We start from the raw sequence: 18,540 nt of genomic DNA, 5'->3' as shown, positions 1-18,540 counted from the left end.
AGTACGTGCGCTATGTCTGCGTCGAGACTGTGCAGATCGAACGGCCTCGGGTTCGTAGTGGTCCGACACGTTGTTCCCGATCAGCGTTCTGGAGTCGTCTCTCTGAGGAAGATCTTTGGCAGCTTTGCGTTGAGCCAAGAAGGTCTGCATGGCCTTGAGAGGATCGTTAGAAGACTTGGTGGTCGAATCTTTATATGCGTCCTCAAGACGCTGATCGTCCGACTTCCGTGCTTCTGCGCCGTTGCGCAGCTGTGAGGTGGTATACCAGGGGACCAGTTCGTCTTCTGGGCGGAGAAGGGCGTGACCAGATTGTGGTCTGGAGTGCGAGTTGAGCCCGCGTTGATGGTCGGAAGGAGCAGGCGTAGGCCGTAGGTGTTGGCGTGTAGCTCGACTGGTTTCGAGATCTTGTCGCCCAGTACGAAGAGCTTCAAGACGGGCTTGATCACGTTGGACAAAGGCGGATTGACGCTGTTGTTCTTTTTGCTGAGCTGCGAGTGCTTGATCGCGCAGTACGCGCTCTTGATTGCCCCTGTTGTAAGGATGATACGATTTATGCTGAGACAGATGCAAAGGCATGCTGCTCTTTAGCGGCTATGGGCCATCGCTTGTCAATATGACATTAAGAACAGAGGTCGACGAGACGATCGATTCGAGGCTTGCTTGGAGGTCGGCTTGAGCTGAGTTGAGCTGTGGTTGGAAGCATGCAGGGTCCAATTCAGTGAGATCCACCACCGCTCACTGCTGCTGCTGTGGTCACGGAGAGTGCAACAAAAGTTCGCCTTGCGTGAGAGCAGTCGACAGGTTCAGACAGCGCGCTTCCGTGCGGGAAGTCGTAAAAAAGTCACACTTCTGTCTGTGCAAAGAGCTTTCGAGACGCGTCTCAATCTGTGCTGTGCTGCAGACTTGTAATCTGGCTCAGACGCGCGTCCGAGTTGAGTGTTGGTCTCGCTCTCCTTAAAGGGAAGAAAAAAAGCCTGCACAGCCAGCTGCACGCCCACCGGACCCAAATGACCTCATCACTACCGAGTGTGGGTCCACACCATAGTCTCTCGTTTCCTTTCTCCTTCGTCGACAGACCCAATTGGAAGGATCGAGACCAACTTGGAGTGTCAACGGGAAGGCCAGCGGACAAATAGATCCGCTTTCTCAGGGGCAAGGGACGAGCCGCGCAAGAGCCACAGAGCCACAGAGCCACAGAGCGAGGCCCCTTTCGGCTGGGAACGTCGTGTTTTCGTTAATGTTATTTCAATTTCAATCAGAAATCGAGCTTGATAGGGGTCGTGTCTCACAAAGAAATCAAAACCGTTTCCTCACTCTGTGCTGCCGCGCCTTTTTCAGTGGTGTTCATTTCTCGCGGCTTGGCTGTCAGCCAGCCTGTTGTTCCTCCAAGGTGGAGCAAACAAGTGTTGTTCTACGCAACGCAGTCAATTCTAGCTTTTTGGGCTGCAGCTTCACGCAGTCTAAGTCAGACGGCCCGCCCGCATCGCCTCCTCCTTTTTACTCGCTCACGCAGGTTCTGCTAATTTAGGACGTCTTTGTTCCTAGGCGCCATCCCCATCCTCACCACCATCAACATCGACATCGCCGCCCTCATTCTTGTTTCGTTCGTTCGCTGGCTCTCTTTTTCCTTCTTTCTCGCTAGCAGCACGGAAAAGCACGCTCTACCCGCAGCGTCGACAACAAACGACCCGGTATCGAACATTCCTGCACCATAGCTGGACCCCACAAGCCCTCCGCAACCACCATCTCTCGAGGAACATTCCTTGTTCATTAGCATCCCGTTGCCAGTGGCGTACATCGCCCACCCTATCACACTGCCATCATGGTTGACGTGGTGCGCACAAAGTCGAACCTCTTCCGTCCATCACATCGCGCCTCGCCCTCGGTCGAGGCGAACAATGCGGCACAACTAGCCGCTGCCATGCCCCGGCCTTCACGGGGCGTCGGGCAGTCGGCCTCGGATGCTGCCTCTGCTGCCGAATTTGCATCCAAGAAGTACGTCTGGATTCCCGATCCCAACGTCGGCTACATCTCCGCTTGGGTCATCAAGGAGGAAGGCGAAACCTCGCTCTGCGCATTGCAAGATGGCTCCAATCGCACCGTTCCCACCTTCGAGTTGAGCAAGATGAACCCGCCCAAGTTCGACAAGGTCGAAGACATTGCCGACCTCACCTTTCTCAACGAAGCCAGCGTCGTGCATAACTTGCGGCAGAGGTACTTTAGCTCGCTCATTTACACCTACTCAGGTCTCTTTTTGGTCGCTGTCAACCCATATCACTCGCTCCCTATCTACACAGACGCCATTGTAGCTGCATACAAGGGCCGTCGCAGAGAGGAGAATGCCCCTCACGTTTTTGCTCTTGCAGACGAGGCCATGCGCAACATGATTGACAATCGCGAGAATCAAAGTCTTCTCATCACCGGAGAGTCGGGTGCCGGCAAGACGGAAAACACCAAAAAGGTCATTCAGTATCTCGCCGCCATCGCCGCCGATCCGACCGCTCATTCTTCCCAGTCTCCTGCGAATACTTTGACCGCCTCCTCCTCCCGCGAAGTCCTCGATCGCATCAACGGCGTCGAACCTGTCGCGGCCAAGCGCCTTGGTCTCCTCGAGCGACAGATCTTGCAGGCCAACCCGATTCTCGAAGCCTTTGGTAACGCACAAACCATCCGCAATAACAACTCGAGTCGTTTCGGCAAGTTTGTCCGCATCGAATTCACCTCGGTCGGCGCCATCGCCGGCGCCAACATCGACTGGTACCTCTTGGAAAAGAGCAGAGTCGCCATCCGGAGCGAGAACGAGCGAAGCTTCCACATCTTCTACCAGCTCCTCCGTGGTGGTGAGCCTGAGCTCAAGCAAAAGCTCCTGCTCACCAGCTCGCCCGAAGACTATGCCTATCTCAAAGGCACGCGCAAGGATGTCGAAGGCGTTGATGACCCTGCCGAGTGGAAATTGTTGCGCAACGCCCTTGACACAGTCGGCTTCACCCCCGAGGAGCAGCTCAACCTCTTCCGCGTCGCTGCCGCCATCCTCCAGCTCGGAAATATTCAGCTAGCAACGGACCGTTCCGAGCAAGCCCGAATCACCAACATGCCTCAGGTCGAAAAGATCTGCCACGTCCTCGGTCTGCCAGAGCAGGAGTTCTCCAAAGCGCTCCTTCGACCGCGTGTCAAGGCCGGACGCGAATGGGTCACTTCTTCCAGAACCATGCGTCAGGTGTCAGAGGAGATGGCCGCACTCAGCAAGACGCTTTACGAGAAAGCCTTTGGCTGGCTCGTCGACCGCATCAACAAGGCGCTCGACCGCCCCACCAGCAAGAGCAGTTTCATCGGCGTCCTCGATATCGCCGGTTTCGAGATCTTTGACGTCAACAGCTTCGAACAGCTCTGCATCAACTACACAAACGAAAAACTCCAGCAGTTCTTCAACCACCACATGTTTGTCCTCGAGCAAGAGGAATACGCTCGGGAAAACATCGAGTGGGACTTTGTCAACTTTGGTCTCGACTTGCAACCGACCATCGACCTCATCGAGTCGACGACACCCATCGGCATTCTCTCCTGCCTCGACGAAGAATGTATCATGCCCAAGGCGACCGATTCCACCTTTACGGAAAAGCTCAACCGCATCTGGGGCACCAACCGGGACGGCTCCGCTATCGACGCCGCTGGCGCAGCCATGGCGGCGGAGAAGGGTCTAGCTCACGGCTCCACCAAGTACGGACGTACCCGATTCGCCCAAGGCTTCGTCGTCAAGCACTACGCTGGAGATGTCGAATACCGTACCGATGGCTGGCTCGACAAGAACAAGGATCCGCTCAACGACAACCTCACCCGCGTCATGTCCGAATCCAACGACCGCTTCATTGCCTCGCTCTTTGCCGAATATGCCGAAGTCGACGAAGAAAGCTCGCTCGCTTCGGCGCCCAAGCGTCGCGTCAAGCGCGGTGCCTTCCGTACCGTCGGTCAGAGGCACAAGGAGCAGCTCAACTCCCTCATGGGCCAGCTTTCGTCAACTCAGCCTCACTTTGTTCGTTGCATCGTCCCCAATCCGGAGAAGAAGCCAGGCAAGATGGATGTACCGCTCGTGCTCGAGCAGTTGCGTTGCAACGGTGTGCTCGAAGGCATCCGTATCGCACGTCTCGGATATCCAAATCGACTCCTGTTCTCCGAGTTCAGGAACCGCTACGAAGTCTTGACGCCAGGCATCATTCCTCCCGGCTACATGGACGGCCGTAAAGCCTGTCAAAGGATGGTCGAAGCGCTCGAGCTCGACAAGTCTACCTTCAAGGTCGGTACCTCCAAGATCTTTTTCAAAGCCGGCGTGCTAGCCGAGATGGAGGAGCGCAGAGACACGCATCTCTATGATATCTTCAGCCGTTTCGGCGCAGCTTGCCGTATGTACACGGCTCGCCGTCAGATGAAGAAGATCCTCAACCGCGCGGCGGCAGTGCGAACGGTCCAGCGCAATGCACGTCTCTACGTTGAACTGCGCGAATGGCCATGGTGGCAGCTCTACACGCGGGTGCGACCGCTGCTGACAGCCACACGGCACGATGAAGAGCTCAAGCGCAAGCAACTCGAGCTGGCTATGGTCACTGAACGCGCCGAGCGAGACCAGAAGGAACGTGAGGCGCTCGAGACGCTCAAGTTCCAGCTCGAGACGGAAAAGCGCAAGATTGAAGAGCAGCTCGAGTCGGAGCGAACCTTGTTGCTGGATAAGGACCAGCTTCTAGCCCGCTCCAAGGAGCGCGAGTCCGCCCTCGAGGACGACTTGGCAGCACTCCAAGGCGACGTCGATTTGCTGGAAGGTCAGCTCGAGAAGGCAATGGCCACCCAAAAGGCGACAGAGCAAGCGCACTCGGAGCTGAAGTCCGCTTTCGATCAGGCTGCCGACCACCTCTTGCGACTTGAGGCAGAGCAAAGAGCGTGGAAGGAAAAGGAAGACACCTTCATGCGCGATCTTAGCAAGCACAGCACCAACGCCGATCAGTTCCGCTCCGAGCGTCAGGCTTTCGCAGCTGAAAGGGACGAACTGTCGCGCAAGTTGCAGGAGAAGGAGCAGGACGTCGATCGTGCCCACAAGCGCATGCTCGCCGCTGTGCAGGAGGTCGAGGTCAAGCTGTTGGCCGAAGCCAAGAGCCGCGAAGAAGAGCAAAAGCGCGCTTCGCAGCTCGAAGACCAGACGCGCCAGTCGTCCTATCAGCTTTCGGAGCTACAGCGCCTTGCATCGAGCCACGAAGCTCGTGTCCAGGACAAGGAGCGCGAGGTCAATCAACTGCAAAAGCAGGTCTCGGATCTCTCTCGAGAGCGCGAAGCGCTCACGAAGCAGCTATCTGATCTCAATCTCAAGCTCGACACTCTCGCCTTTGATGTCAAGTCAGCAAAGGACGAACACGCCAAGACCAACCAGGCCAAGGCTGCCCTCCAGAAAGAGCTGGACGAAACACGACGATTGATGGAGGCCAAGAGCTCGGAAGACGTCAAGACCAAGGAGATCCATCGCATGAAGGAGCAAGAGCTCCAGACGCTGCGAGAGCAGATGGCAAGTGTTCAAAAGGAGCTCTCCGAGACCAAGCACTCGAGTCTGGAGCAAATTTCGGCGCTGCGTGCGGAAATCTCTGCGGCGCAGAAAGAGGCCAAATCCCATGGTGCTGCAAGACAAGACGCCGAGGCGCAGGTACGTGATGCCGAGGTGCGCGTCCGAGATGCTGATGCCAAGATCGCTGCTGCTGAGAAGGCCAAGCGCGAGGCAGAGGCTCAGCTGCAAGAAGCGCAAAGCAAGTCTGCGGTGATCAATCGCGGACTCGCAGAAGCACTCAAGAACAAGGACTCGCTCGAGAAGCAGTTGCAAGCTTCTGCTACCAAACATCAAGATCTCGAAGACGCCCTCTTGGAGCTCGAGCGACGCGAGACCAACTGGAAGCACAAGGCGGATCAGGTGGCCGTCGAGCTCAGTGCCGAGTCGAAGCGACGGGACCTGCTCGAGCAGGCGCACAAGCAGGCAGAACGCAACGCAAACAGTCTGCAGCAGCTGGTGGCCGGTAAGGACAAGGAGATCAGCGGTCTCAAGCATGAGCTCACGCTGGCTCAGCAGGAGATGCGCAAGCTTCAGTCGATGCAGAACAAGACCATCGTCGAGCATGTTCACGTGCTCGAAGAGGCGAAAAAGTACACGGATCGCCAGCTGCAAGATGCGCAGGCCAAGCTGCAAGAGCTCGCGCACTACACCAAGACACTCGAGAAGAGCAAGACGCGGCTTGCCAACGAGAACGAGGACTTGACGCGCGAGTTGACGCGGCTCCAGCGGGCCAACGGCGGCGTTGCGGCTGCTTCGCCGACCATCAGCAACGGCTTGCGTGGTGCCGTCACTACGTACGGCAACGTGGCGCCTTCTTCCGCAGCCAATGGCAGCGATACAAAGTCGCTCAAGAAGCTCGAGGATAAGGTGGCAGAGTTGACCTCTTCATTGCGACAAGCACAGCAGCAGCGCGATGAGGCCATGTCGAATGCGCGTCGCAAGGATCTGCAGGCCGACGAGATGGTGAGCCGAGCGCGCCGACAGTACGAGCAGCACGTCCAGGAGCTTGAGCGACAGCTCAAGAACTCGCAGATTGCGCGTAGCACGACCATGACCAACTTGGAGGAGCTGATCCTCGCAGGGCATGGATCGCCGCAGGCTACTGGTGGCTCGAGTGATGGGTTGAGGCATCAGATTCTGGACGAACTGCGACGAGGACACGAGGAGTTGGAACAAGATATTGCGGCCAAGAGCGACTTGCTTCGATCGCACAAGGGCGGCGCGGGCGGTGTGGCGACCAACGGATCGGCCGCCCACCAACCCGCACGCGGCTCGAGCAGCTACTACGTCTATGGCAACGACGCCAAGCCTCGCAACGGCCACAGCAACGGCAGCAGCTCGTCGTCAAGCAGCGGCTCAACGCACGAGCTCGAGTCGAAACTCGCCGAGATGACGCGCGCCTACCAAGACTCGCTCACCTCGCAACGCGCCTCGCAAGTCCACATGACGCAACTCGTGACCCAAATCCGTGACCTCCAAGCCGGCCTCGACGAGAGTGAACTCAAGTACGACCAACTCGCCGCCGCCTACCAGAGCCTCATCCAGGAAGCCGGCGTCGACGAATCCATGATCTCTTCGTTGCAACATACGCTAGAGAAGTACAAGAGCCAGGCGGACAAGCACATGGAGAACTGGAGACGAACGACGATGGAGCTGGAGAAGCATACGGCTAGCTTGCGGGGTGCGGGGGGACGGACGAGGACGGGCAGCAGTCTGGGAGATGTCATGGGGAGTCCAACAAGGAGTGCGTTGAGTATGCGCTAGACAATAAGGTGAGAGGGAGATTGAGAGTTGGAGGAGGCTCGCTTTCAATACACACGCAGACAGACACGCAAACAGATACAGTACACACACAGATACGATGGTTCTTTGGTTTCTTCTCCGCCCGTTTGCACTTGTTTTATTGCTTCCCATTCTCGAGACGAATGACGTGATTCCTGTAGACCATGACTGACAGCGGATGTGCCTTTGCATCGAGTGAATCACACGCGCCCTCAAGGTGCGCAAGACTATTCCGACAATTCTCGATCCAGCAAACGCTGCAGCGTCGACTGCTTCCACCAGCTCTTTTGCGCCTCTAGCGTCGAGAACACGTGCTGCTCCTGGATGGCGTATTGCTCGTAGATGTAGTCTCGCGGCAAGATAGCGTCGGGGTCGGGTTCGGTGGTGTCTGACTGAACGGCGAGAGTGGAACCTTCGCTCTGAGTCGAGGGAGAGGTCGTGGAAGAGGTGTATGTGCCCCTTGGTTCCGGTGCGCTTGACGAGATCGAAGACCGACTGTGTCGGGGAGCATTCAACGCATGGTGTGCATGCACTTCCAGCTCGCCTCTCATCTGCTTATCTCTCCTCCAAATCGCAAGGGCTGCCCTATTTGTCCCCTTGAGCACCGACTCCAACTCGCCTTGATCCGGCACGTACAGCCGAGACTCCAGCATTTGCACCAACGCCAGACACGCGCGGTAGATCATCGAATCCGTCTCGTCCAGCAAGACGACATCCCACAACCGCATTACAGTATCCACGTCCAACCATCCCGTCCACAGCGTCGTCACCCAATCGCGTAGAACGACGCGGTAGAGCTTCACATTGTGAGCCAAGAGGTTCGCGTACACTTTGGGCATCTGGTCGGCGAGTAGCGTTTCGAAGACGCGTTCGAAGCCGCGGATTGCCTTGTCCTTGGGTGGGAGGGTGTAGGCGCTGCCTGGATTTTTGCGAGTCGCGGAGGATGCAAATCTGGCTCGTTGCACCGATGCAGGACTCGTGCCTGACGCAGGTGGGACGATGCTAGGCAGCAAGGAGTAGAGCGCCTTCAACCAGGGTTTTGAGTGGAGCAGGTTGAGGAGCGCGATAAACGCCGTGTTGATCGACATGTTGATAAGCAGTACGGCGGCTAGGCTGGCCAAGCCGGGCTGGTAGATGTCGATGCCTCGTCTCAAATACTCGTCCTGTGGATCCGCTTCTTGCTCGTCGGGTTCGTAGTTATCGTCTTCGTCGGTGAGAAGCGGGCTCTTGGGTGACAAGGGGCTAGCGTGCTGATGTCGGCTGGCATTCCGGTTGGCGTCGCCCGCTACATCGAGCTCGGAAACTTGTTCCATACGCACCAGAACGAATGCTCGACACAGTCGAACGAGATCTTCGTGCAATGGCCCACTTGTCTGAAACAATTTCAAGCTTGGCAGCGTGTCCTCGACGTCTTGGTCGATCTGATCGAGGACGCGAGGCGGAATCGCAGCCTCGATCGGCTGGTTGCTGCTGCCCGCCGCCTTCTTCTCCGACTGCTCGAGCAGGTTTCGAGGTAGCATCAGCGGATTACCAATCGCCAACGCCCAGACACGGCCACGGATGCTCGGTGGAGCGCCTTGCCACCACAGCTGCTCCAGCTCTGGATCTTTGCGCGCTCGAGACCAAGACGGCAAGATCTCCTTATCCCACCGAGCCAAGGCCTCGCGTTGCTCATCCTGACGCCGACGCTTGCGTTCCTCTTCCTCTTCGCGCCGCTTCCGCTCTGCGTCTTTAGCGGCCATCATCATGCGTTCAAAGTCCGCGCGGTGCTTGATCTCTTCCGTCTTTGGTTTTGCTGGTAGGGTGGTCATGCGTGTTCGCGATTCGACTGGACCGGCGCTTGCAGAGGATGACTTGCGTCGGGTCTTGGAGTCGACTTGATCTGCCTTGTCAGAGAGACCGGGGTTGAGCGTTGTTGAGTGATAGGAGCTGTCGCCGTTTGCTGGTGCGATGGGTGAGGCGGTAATGGTGTCGCGTAGGACTGCTTCGAGAGCTTGAGGTCCCTCTACAGCATCGGCGGCTGACACTTCGTCGGACAAGGAGGTGGCCACTTTGTTGGTGGACTGAATTGCTCGTAATTCTGCTGGTGCTGCTGTCTTGTGTGCGGATGCGTTATCCGAGGATGTGATTCCTGAGTTAGGTTGCTGAGGCTCGGAAGGGAGCGGACGGCCCCCTTCAGGAACAGTCCGAGGGCTGACCGGAATTTCCGATACGATGCAGATGTTTCCGTGCTCGTCTGAGGCTAACAGAGTTGGCGCCGGTGCGTCTGGAGCCGGAGGTCTACTTTCGGGTGTTGCAGAACTGGATGGAGAATGATGAATTGGCTCCTGTGATAGAGTCATTGATGCACGCCGTGACGTTCTTGGGCTCGGAGAGGGGGAAGGTGCAGGACTGGCCGCTCTGCTCGTGGCCACACTTCTGCGGCCTCGATAGCGACCTTCCACGCTGCGGCAGCCGCTCGCGTCGCCGTGATCCGGGCTCAGAGGCGGGCTGGCCCCGTGCTTGGAAAGATATGCACTAGCAGCCAGTACCGCATCCTGTTCAGCATCAGCTGTAGTAGCGCTGGGCTGAACACTTTGACTGCACACGCTATCTCGTCGGATCTGCTCCGCAGTTCTTGCCGAACCTGCCAACGGATTCGTAGGTTCCAGCATGTTTGCGCCGATGGAAGCATCTTGCTCGGGTGCGTCTAGTGCGATGTCGACAAATTTGAGATCCGCCTTGTCGATGGTTGTAGGACCAGGATGCGACTCTAGCTCGTCGACATGTCCAAAGGAACGATAAGCTGGAGATGATCTTGGGCCAAAGTCGATATCGGCATCGTGTTCGTGCTGCTGTATGGAGATGTCTGCTTCGTCCTCCTCCTCCAGGGATGCTTGTAGCGAGGTAGAGGCGAAGGCATTCGATAGCCCATTTGCGGGATCAGAGCTGACGTTGTACTTTTGAGGAGGCACAGAGTCGATTCGACGATGGAAGGCGGAGGGAGTGGCGCCGGCTGACGCATTTTGATCGACTTTTGGCGAGGTAACGAGCGAGATGTCACCGTCGTCTTCGCTGGCGTCGGATGCCAATTGCAGTTCTTCCTGCTCTGACTCGAGCTCGATACGAGTGCTCTGATCCGACTGTGTTGCTATCTCTGGTGGTGGCTTGTCCGCTGTCAATGTCGCTTCTGCCGATCCAGATAAAGCGATGACTTCGGCATCTTGCCTGTCTTCTGTGTCCAGGTCGGCTTGTTCGGTGTGATCTGAGACGTGAGAAGCTTCCTGAGAAGCTCGAGCTGCGTCATTGGCTTCGTCAACAGGCGGAGTCACATCCGGTGGCGCAGCAGAGTCGTGAGAGGAAGCCATCCTGAGTTGTAGTCACGTCGAACTGCGTTGTCGGTATTGGAGCGTAGCTAGGCGCGATGGATCATACTTGAGCTGACCGTCGAGTGATCCGCTTTACTCCAGGTTCGAGAGACCAGTCACGCTTGGTGGTCGTGGGGTGCGATGTGAGGCGAAGATGTGGGACGATACGCCGCAGAGATGCGCTCGGCGTCTTCATCAAGCTTACACGCCTTTTCTTCGGCGTCCCCGTGCTGCTTGCACCGCTTGCACAGCCAAATCTGACCGTGTGCTTTTATGACGAGTGGGCGAGCTTGGACCCTGAATCATTTCAAGGTCACACCGTCGCCCCGCCGCTGCAGAGCCATAAACTTCGAGCACCATTCTTCGTTCAACCTCTGCGCGGAGTCGCTCTCTCAACTCCTTCTGTCAGCCTCTCTCAGCGTGATGGGAGTGTTGGCGTTGCGCAAAGTGCTCTCCAAAGTGACCTGCGTGCACAGGCCGCGAGGCTTGGCGGTGGTTCCTGGTTAAAATCGGGGTTTCTTACGGTGATGAATCGGGTCACAACGTCGCGGTTCGTCGCTTCCTGTTGATCTTTCCCAAGGTCACGCGTCGTGGTGTTGAGATGGATTCTGTCGCTCTCGCTCTCGTCGTGCCAAGCGCAGGGGCCAAAAATTCCATATTCGCAACAAGAGGATATTCTTGTCAAAGGGACCCGACAGACAGCATCGGCTCAGCTTTTCGACACTTTCTTCCGCTCATCATCACCCGCTCTGCGCTCACTTGAAGCAACGCATCGCTTCGACCCCTCACTTCTCTTCCCGCCACCATAATCATCCTCTTCCTTCACCCTCGAGTCTCTCGTCGGGTCTGGCTTCCTCGATCTTCTGCTGCAGAGCATAGAGCAGACTGCACTAATCGACCAACACCTGCGCTACTCGACTCGCATAGCATCAACCTTCAGGTTGTTCACACAAGCCCGACGCATCTCGGCAGCATCGACGGACACCTCTTGCCTTCGCAACTTCATCCCACTCGAGATTGCACTGATACCGACGCTTCCCGCAGCGTCAACCTCTACCCGCTCCGCCAAACTGTTGTCGGCAATCCTCGACGCTGTTTCCCCTTTTCGAAGGAAGCCTGCTGCGGCAGATCAGCACAGCACTGTAACATCTGGTCCCGCGTCCTCCTCACAAACACTTCCCGCTGCATTCGCCGTCGTCGACCGAGCTGCCGACGATATGCCCGTGATGCCTCGCGGCAGGAGCAGGACCGCCTCCACAAGCGGTTCGCCCTACAAGCCGAATGGACGCAATCGGCCCACTAAGATCGCCTTGGATACATCCGACGACGACGACGACGAGATCGAAGAAAGAAAACCAGCAAAGAGAGGTCGCCTGCCCAAGGCCCAGCAGGAGGTCGTGACCGTCGATGATGATGATGAAGAGGACGACGACGATGACGATAGCGTCCAAGCCGAAGACGAATACGAGGTCGAGGCCATCCGCACCCATCGCCCGCTCAAAGGCTCAGATTCCGTAAGTCTGCGTTCTCATTCGCAGGTACATCCGCATTCGGCACTTTCTTGTCCGTGCATTGCAGAGCTGATGGTGTTCCTTCCTACATTTGTCTCCTACTCATCCTGCGATCGCGTCAGTGGAACATGGAGTACTTGATCAAGTGGAAAGGTTGGGACGAGGCGGACAACACGTGGGAGCCCGAGAGTAACCTCACGCGTCAACTGGTCGACGACTACTGGAAGACGCAACCTTCTAAGTCTCAGCCCAAAAAGTTCGAACTGGTTCAGAAGCGCAAATCTCGCCACACGGACGAAGACGACGACTTGGACGAGATCGAGGTCGAAGACGACGAGGAATCGGAAGAGGAGCCCAGCAGCAAGTCGTCCCGCAGGGCAACCCGGGCTAAGAATGGGCGTCGAGTGAGTGCGGCGGCATCCTCCAAGAGCAGCAGTCCGGCCAAGAGACCGCGCGTCTCTGCCTCGATCCTTCGACGCGCATCTTCCTCCACGTCTGAAGAGGATGAGGACGACGACGACGACGACGATCATGCTGAGTCTCGCCCCAAGTCGAGCGCAGAGAGCAAGCAAAAAGCTCTGGAAAAGGTGCGCGTTCGCTTTTTGGACCACTACATGGAGCGCAAAGACTGGGAGGACTGCGTCGATTGCATCATCAACATGCAGCGCAGCGAGGACGACAGTCGACTGCAGAGCTGGGTGCAATTCGAACAGAGCAAATCATGGAGTAGGGCCATGAAATCGATCGATATGCCGGAAGAGGCAGATGGCAGAGGGCCTCGCCTCTGGGTCGACAACGACATCGCCAATGAGCGCTGCCCTCAGAAGATTATTAAGTTCTACGAGCAGCACGTCCGATTCTCCAACCCGCGCCTCGCGCGTTAGATCCGATTCGTGCCAAGGTCATCCTCATCCTCGACAGAACCATTCATCCCCGATAAAGGCATATCATAACCTGCATCAATGTCCTTTAGTGTACTCTAGCCAACATTTGTTCCTTGACCTCTCTATGATGGTGCCGGAAAGCAATGAGACGTGGAGGTCAACGTAAGCCGCACCCAATTTCATGAGCAATGGCGCGCCCGCACGCCCTATGCGGAGCCCCTACCATCCGACACAATCAACAGCGGCCTACACACAACATCCAGGTAATTATGGTATACTGCTTTCGACATTTCATCTGATTAATCTTCAATGAGTCATCGTTGCCATGGCAAGGACGAGATGATTAGTTGCCGTACTGCTGGTCGTACAGCTGCTCGGCCTGCTGGCGAGCGTGACGCTTGGCCTCTTCGCGGTCGAGGAAGTCAAGGCCCTTGGTCTCGAAGAGCTTGTCGACCTCGGCGCCGGCGATACCGGCGATCATCTCCTTAGCGAACTCGTGCTTGGGTCGCTCGCCCTGGGACTCCTGGCGCTTCTCGTACTCGCGCATGGCAAAGAAGGCGGCGCCGAAGCCGACAGCCTCGTGCGAGAACTTGCCCTGGTGCTGCTGGGGGTCCTGGTTGTCTGTTTGGGCGAAGTCGGGTGATTGTGTGATGAAAAAGGTCAAGGAGGAGGATCAGTCAGGGGATCAAGGAGAATCCGTGAAGTAAGGACAGTTGGGCTAGGCATGGCGACGGCCGGTGTACGTACAGACAAAGTCAGCGGCCTCTTCGTGGTTTCCGAATCCGAACATGTTGACGGTGTTGGTGTGTATACGAGTGGGGCGGGTATGTTAGATGTATGTGCGTGTGTGATGTGGTGGATCGGATGGAACAACAAAAGCGAAGTTGGATCTATATAAGGACTTCTCGAGCAGTGCGGGAGGCGAGAATAGCTGCCAGCTGACTTGCTGACCACACACGGTCGAGGAAGAAACTCTGGGGAGGACAGCGAATGGCCGGTGCTCACCCCGTGTCGGGGAGCCATTCCGCCTGAAACCAGGTGAAAGCAACACACACACGCGGGGCTGGGGCGATCAGACCATGGCGCAAAAACGTGCAGAGTCGGCGGCGGACCAACATACATGCACACTGCCACAGAGAAGGAAAGCAAGTGTTGGTCTAACTTGCCTGCTAGCTCGGAGGCTGTGTGTCTGCAAGACCGTCAATGAAGGGCCGTGCGCTGTGTTTCGCTCCAGAACACCTCTTCTGCTTTTGACAGCAACGATCCCGGCCGGCGGCCTGCGAGGCTCGCTGTTCTCTGCTGAAAATAGGTGCTGAAAATAAGACGCAGCTTCCCTCGGCTGCCACACTTGCGCTGTCTGCACTTTGCTTGAGCAAATCTGGCTCGCCGAACCCAGAGCAACAGAGGCACTTCTCCGTGTCTTTTCAACTCCTGTGTCTGCCTTTGCACCAGCAAGTAGTATAGGTCCGACAGAAGCGAGAGAGCTCTAGACCTTCCTCGTGCACTGGCACCGCCCAGTCCGAAGAGGTCCCCGTTTTGGAGCTGCGGTGGCGATGCCTCAAGTGACGTCGTTGAAACTCAGATGCAGTCTCAGACTGTGCTCTGCAAACGACAAATGTTTGCTGCTTGCCTTTACCGCACAACCGCACGACAGCTTTGCACATTCCGTGACGAATCGAAGAATGATGTAGGCTCGGATTACCGCCGGTGGCATTCACTTTGAGCAAGATCTATCAAGGGCTGTGCCAATCAGGCGGACTCGCCCGCACCGAGGGCGCCGCACCGAGGGCGGTGGCAGTGACAGATGTGGAAGCAATTGCATACAATGGTAGAGGGAGGATACGCCGACGCAAAAGAACGAAAGGAAGGACAAACAGGGGCAGCGGGCCGAGGGGCAGAAGCCAAACACCAAACGGCACACAGCCTTTTCGGCTTTCCAGCATCTTGTTTCAAAAAGAACGCGTCAATTCAACCCGCCGGTCGCAAGCCGCTCCTGCCGAATCAGTTTGCCAGTTCACTTTCCCACTCCCTCGCTTGCTTGCGGCTTGCAGCGCTACCCTCGGATACGAGGTCATTGGAAGCATACAGAAGGCTTCCACACTCTTTGATGCGATCTGACAATCGATCCGGATCGGCTTGCAGGGGCTCATCGACGCCGATTACGGTTCAAGGTGAGTTTCTTCCGATCAGATGTCAGGTCGCTTTTTCCTTTTAGCAAGCTTGCTCGAGAGACACACATGGCGGTGAAGCGAGTAGAAAGTAGCATCATCCCTTCGACGTGACATCGACTTCCATCTTCACGAATGGCGAGCACCGGCAGGTCTCACCCGCTTACTTCCGCTTGCCGCCAGTCTTCTTGGGAGTAGCGCCACTCCTACCAGCAGCAGGGGCAGCCCCGCCGCCATACGCACGGACCGAACCCAATGACGACTGCCACCACGACACCGTCAACAGGGACATGAACCCATGTGCAACCCCCGCGACCGCCTCCACCCTCACGCCGTGCTTTGCGAGCAGCTCCGGGAACGCAAAGTCGATGAACGGCTCGGCGTTGAGCAGCACGGAGGAAGCTACACCGTGGTAGAGCAGCAGCAGAATCGCAGCCGCACGTTTACCGGGAAGGTAGTCAGGCAGACCGTATAGCAGCATGCAGATGATCGCAAGCGACAGCGAGAGCGTTGCATATAGCTGTACCATTCCCACCAGTGATGTGTAACGAAAAGGTCAGATCGAGTCAGTATTTCGCAGGTTCTCGGAAGGGAACGTCTTGCACGGTTGTCTCGCGCGCGCCTCTCACCTTGATGACCACAGCCATGGTGTTGGTGATCTCGTCCTTGAACTGCAAGCTGCGCGTGAAGAAGAGCCCGATAAAGGAGATGGGGCCTTCCAAAGCTGCATGCAACAACCAGATGATGTTGAGGGGCGAAAACACGCTTGCTCCCCCACCGCCCTGCGGCGAAGCGAATGCTGTTTGTGGATGCGCCATGCTTGGTGAAGTGACCTTTGGCAGTGAGACTGACCGATGCTGGTGTTGTAGAGGGGAAGAAGAAGAATGTGTGTGCACTAGCCACACGACGTGTAACCTTGGGCGAGAACGCTTTTAATCCTTGTTTCGGCGGATTCGGGTGTCTCGGCGCATGTTGATCCGTGCCAATGAAACTACTCAGAGATATCCCTTCGTCGCGGGGTGAACAGTTATTTGGCGCGGTGTTGGAAAGCTAGCTCTGACATCGGCGAATTCTCCGTCATCTTTTTTGACCATCATTTTGATGTGACTTTGTGTGCTCGCAAATCGTATACACAGCAAGGACAGACATTCGGAAGTCTCGAGATTTTCGCACATGCAAGCACGTAGCGTCTTCGCCTGTCTGAATCACATTTGCTTCTACTACGAAGACGAAAGTCTCTCTCGGAACAACACTAGTCGTTCTGCGGCAGTGTGCCCGTTCCAAAGCTCGAAGCCCTCCCTGACGTCAAACGATGGCAAGCCAAGCTGCTCAATGATAAGCGAAGCTGACACGGCGCCATGAAGAGCTGCCTCTTTCATCCTTCCGGTCTGATCCAGCGCACGGCTTTGCTCAGTTTGTACGAGGTACGCACAGAAACCTCCAAGAAATGAGTTGCCTGCCCCTGTCACGTCCTTGATGCGAGACGAGCTAGAGTCCAGATCCAGATGATCGGAAGATGACACTGACTTCGTATGCCATGCTGGTACGTGGTGGAATCCGACGTCTGCTCGACCCACAACAGAGCCCCAAGCACCACTTCGGATGCAGATGATGGGTCCGACTCCTTCAAGTTGCTGTTGCTGCAAATGCGCTGCAAATCCGCCAGCGAGCCTAGAGGTGATAAACTGCACGATCGCATCCGGCGACTTGCCCCTTTCCCCCTTTGCCTGCTTCGAAACGCTTTCCCACTCGTCGTACAGACCGAGCAAATGTGCAGCTTCCTCGTGATTTGGGCTGAACACCTCCAGCCTCGGTAACACGCGCAAGCAATCTTGCAGATTCGCAAAGACGCACGAATCCGGTATTGGTTCATAGACCAGCCTTGGAAAGCCTGGCGTGTCGGTGCCCTGATTCTGCACGAGGACTGCGTCGATCTGTGAAATGGTCTCGAGCGCTCGTTCCGGCGAGCATATGAGGTGGATCCATTCTGGTAGTCGTGGTGGGATGCTGGGGCTACACTGGAGGAGATCGCTTGGTTCGAGGCGAATCTTGGGAGAGAGATAGTCAAAGCCCCGATGCTCGCCCTTGTAGATATTGACTGCTCGCGTTGTGCCGTCTGCTCTCGTCCTGTAGTGCCACATGGACGACGACTGTTCAGCTTGAGAACGTCCGGGGGAGGAGGGGATTTGGTTGAATCGGTCGAGCACAGCCTGATCCTGCGTCCTCCAGTCGCTTCCCCGATCGATGATCATCTGAATGTCCGAGGGTGGCAACCAAACTCGAGCGCCGATGGCAAAATAGCAGCCTCCTCCGCCGATCTGATCCTCGAGCCCATTACTGCCCAGATCCTGACCCGTCGTGGGATCGAGGAATTGGAACGTGTCGATGATGAACATGCCCATCGAGGCGAGTCGAATGCGAGGGGAAGCCATGGCTCGGCAGGGCGGCGCCTCTCACTGGCGCGAGCTAGTGCGGAATTGCCCTTCCTGCAGCAGTCTCGAGACCAGCTGGGGTACGGATGATGCTTGATGAGAGCGTAGACCTGTGAAAAAAGGTTTGCCAGGAAAAGGGGTCTCGACAGGAGCACCAAGGCTCATTAGCAGCGAGCGGGTCCGTGCTACTCCACGCCGGCGCCTTTCCGTGCAGAATTTTTTTTTTGGTCCTCATCTTCGGATCGACGTTCGGTTTCAGGAAGAAGGATTAGACGCCACAAGCTGAGAAGGCGATGTCGGCCTTTCTCCTTTTCCGTGTAGCCACTGTAAGATCAGGAGCCCCTGTCAAGTCATTAATCGCTCTGAAGGTCGGCTTCTCCGCACCCCTGTCAGGGATGAAATGACTCCCTTCTTCGCCCCTGTCCTTCGTAAGACGAGGGTGCCTTACTTGCCAGAGTAAACGGCCGATGCCAGCCGGTCGTTGAGCTCCTGCCTGGAAGCTCATTCTTAGTCGCCCCTAAGAGATGACGATAAACCGACATCGTCTCAGCTGCTGCCATCCTAGGCTCTGATGCACCTTTTGCTTGGCAGCAGATGCGCAAGAACAGCAAAGTAGGTCCTAGATGTGAAGCTGGCGCGTGATGGCGCATGAAATTGCAATTTCCATTTCGTTTAGGGGCTAGAAAACCAACACAACCCTGCATAATCACACGCGCGATGAGAGCTCTCAAACTCTTCCTCCATAGAGCAGCAGTCAACTTCTCCGAAAAAAAGGGGTGCAAGGCCCCAAGCACATCGCTAGGAGAAGCAACACCAAGCAAGGCTAAGCGGTAGA

At 56.6% G+C, this 18,540-nt stretch overlaps 6 protein-coding genes across 6 annotated transcripts; 2 read left to right on the top strand and 4 right to left on the bottom strand.

The window, feature by feature from the left end:
* Positions 1-1,822: 1,822 nt before the first annotated feature.
* On the top strand, positions 1,823-7,345 carry EX895_005538 (uncharacterized protein; the record flags this gene model as incomplete). Its single annotated transcript, XM_029886130.1, has 1 exon — positions 1,823-7,345. One exon carries the CDS (start codon positions 1,823-1,825, stop codon positions 7,343-7,345), a length of 5,523 nt encoding a protein of 1,840 aa, XP_029737361.1.
* A 245-nt stretch (positions 7,346-7,590) lies between these two features.
* On the bottom strand, positions 7,591-10,710 carry EX895_005537 (uncharacterized protein; the record flags this gene model as incomplete). The annotated part of the gene is made up of 1 exon (XM_029886129.1): positions 7,591-10,710. The coding sequence occupies one exon, from the start codon at positions 10,708-10,710 to the stop codon at positions 7,591-7,593; it is 3,120 nt and encodes a 1,039-aa protein (XP_029737360.1).
* Positions 10,711-11,927: 1,217 nt separating this feature from the next.
* Positions 11,928-13,105, top strand: EX895_005536 (uncharacterized protein; the record flags this gene model as incomplete). Its single annotated transcript, XM_029886128.1, has 2 exons — positions 11,928-12,224; positions 12,344-13,105. 2 exons carry the CDS (start codon positions 11,928-11,930, stop codon positions 13,103-13,105), a joined length of 1,059 nt encoding a protein of 352 aa, XP_029737359.1.
* A 343-nt stretch (positions 13,106-13,448) lies between these two features.
* EX895_005535 (uncharacterized protein) lies at positions 13,449-13,895 on the bottom strand (the record flags this gene model as incomplete). The annotated part of the gene is made up of 2 exons (XM_029886127.1): positions 13,449-13,726; positions 13,853-13,895. The coding sequence occupies 2 exons, from the start codon at positions 13,893-13,895 to the stop codon at positions 13,449-13,451; spliced, it is 321 nt and encodes a 106-aa protein (XP_029737358.1).
* Positions 13,896-15,436: 1,541 nt separating this feature from the next.
* EX895_005534 (uncharacterized protein) lies at positions 15,437-16,091 on the bottom strand (the record flags this gene model as incomplete). Its single annotated transcript, XM_029886126.1, has 2 exons — positions 15,437-15,793; positions 15,903-16,091. The coding sequence occupies 2 exons, from the start codon at positions 16,089-16,091 to the stop codon at positions 15,437-15,439; spliced, it is 546 nt and encodes a 181-aa protein (XP_029737357.1).
* Positions 16,092-16,493: 402 nt separating this feature from the next.
* Positions 16,494-17,705, bottom strand: EX895_005533 (uncharacterized protein; the record flags this gene model as incomplete). Its single annotated transcript, XM_029886125.1, has 1 exon — positions 16,494-17,705. One exon carries the CDS (start codon positions 17,703-17,705, stop codon positions 16,494-16,496), a length of 1,212 nt encoding a protein of 403 aa, XP_029737356.1.
* Positions 17,706-18,540: the final 835 nt, after the last annotated feature.

The sequence above is a fragment of the Sporisorium graminicola genome, chromosome SGRAM_7 (assembly GCF_005498985.1).
Source record: "Sporisorium graminicola strain CBS 10092 chromosome SGRAM_7, whole genome shotgun sequence".
NCBI classification, from domain to species: Eukaryota; Fungi; Basidiomycota; class Ustilaginomycetes; order Ustilaginales; family Ustilaginaceae; genus Sporisorium; species Sporisorium graminicola.
This window is presented reverse-complemented; position numbering and strand designations above follow the sequence as displayed.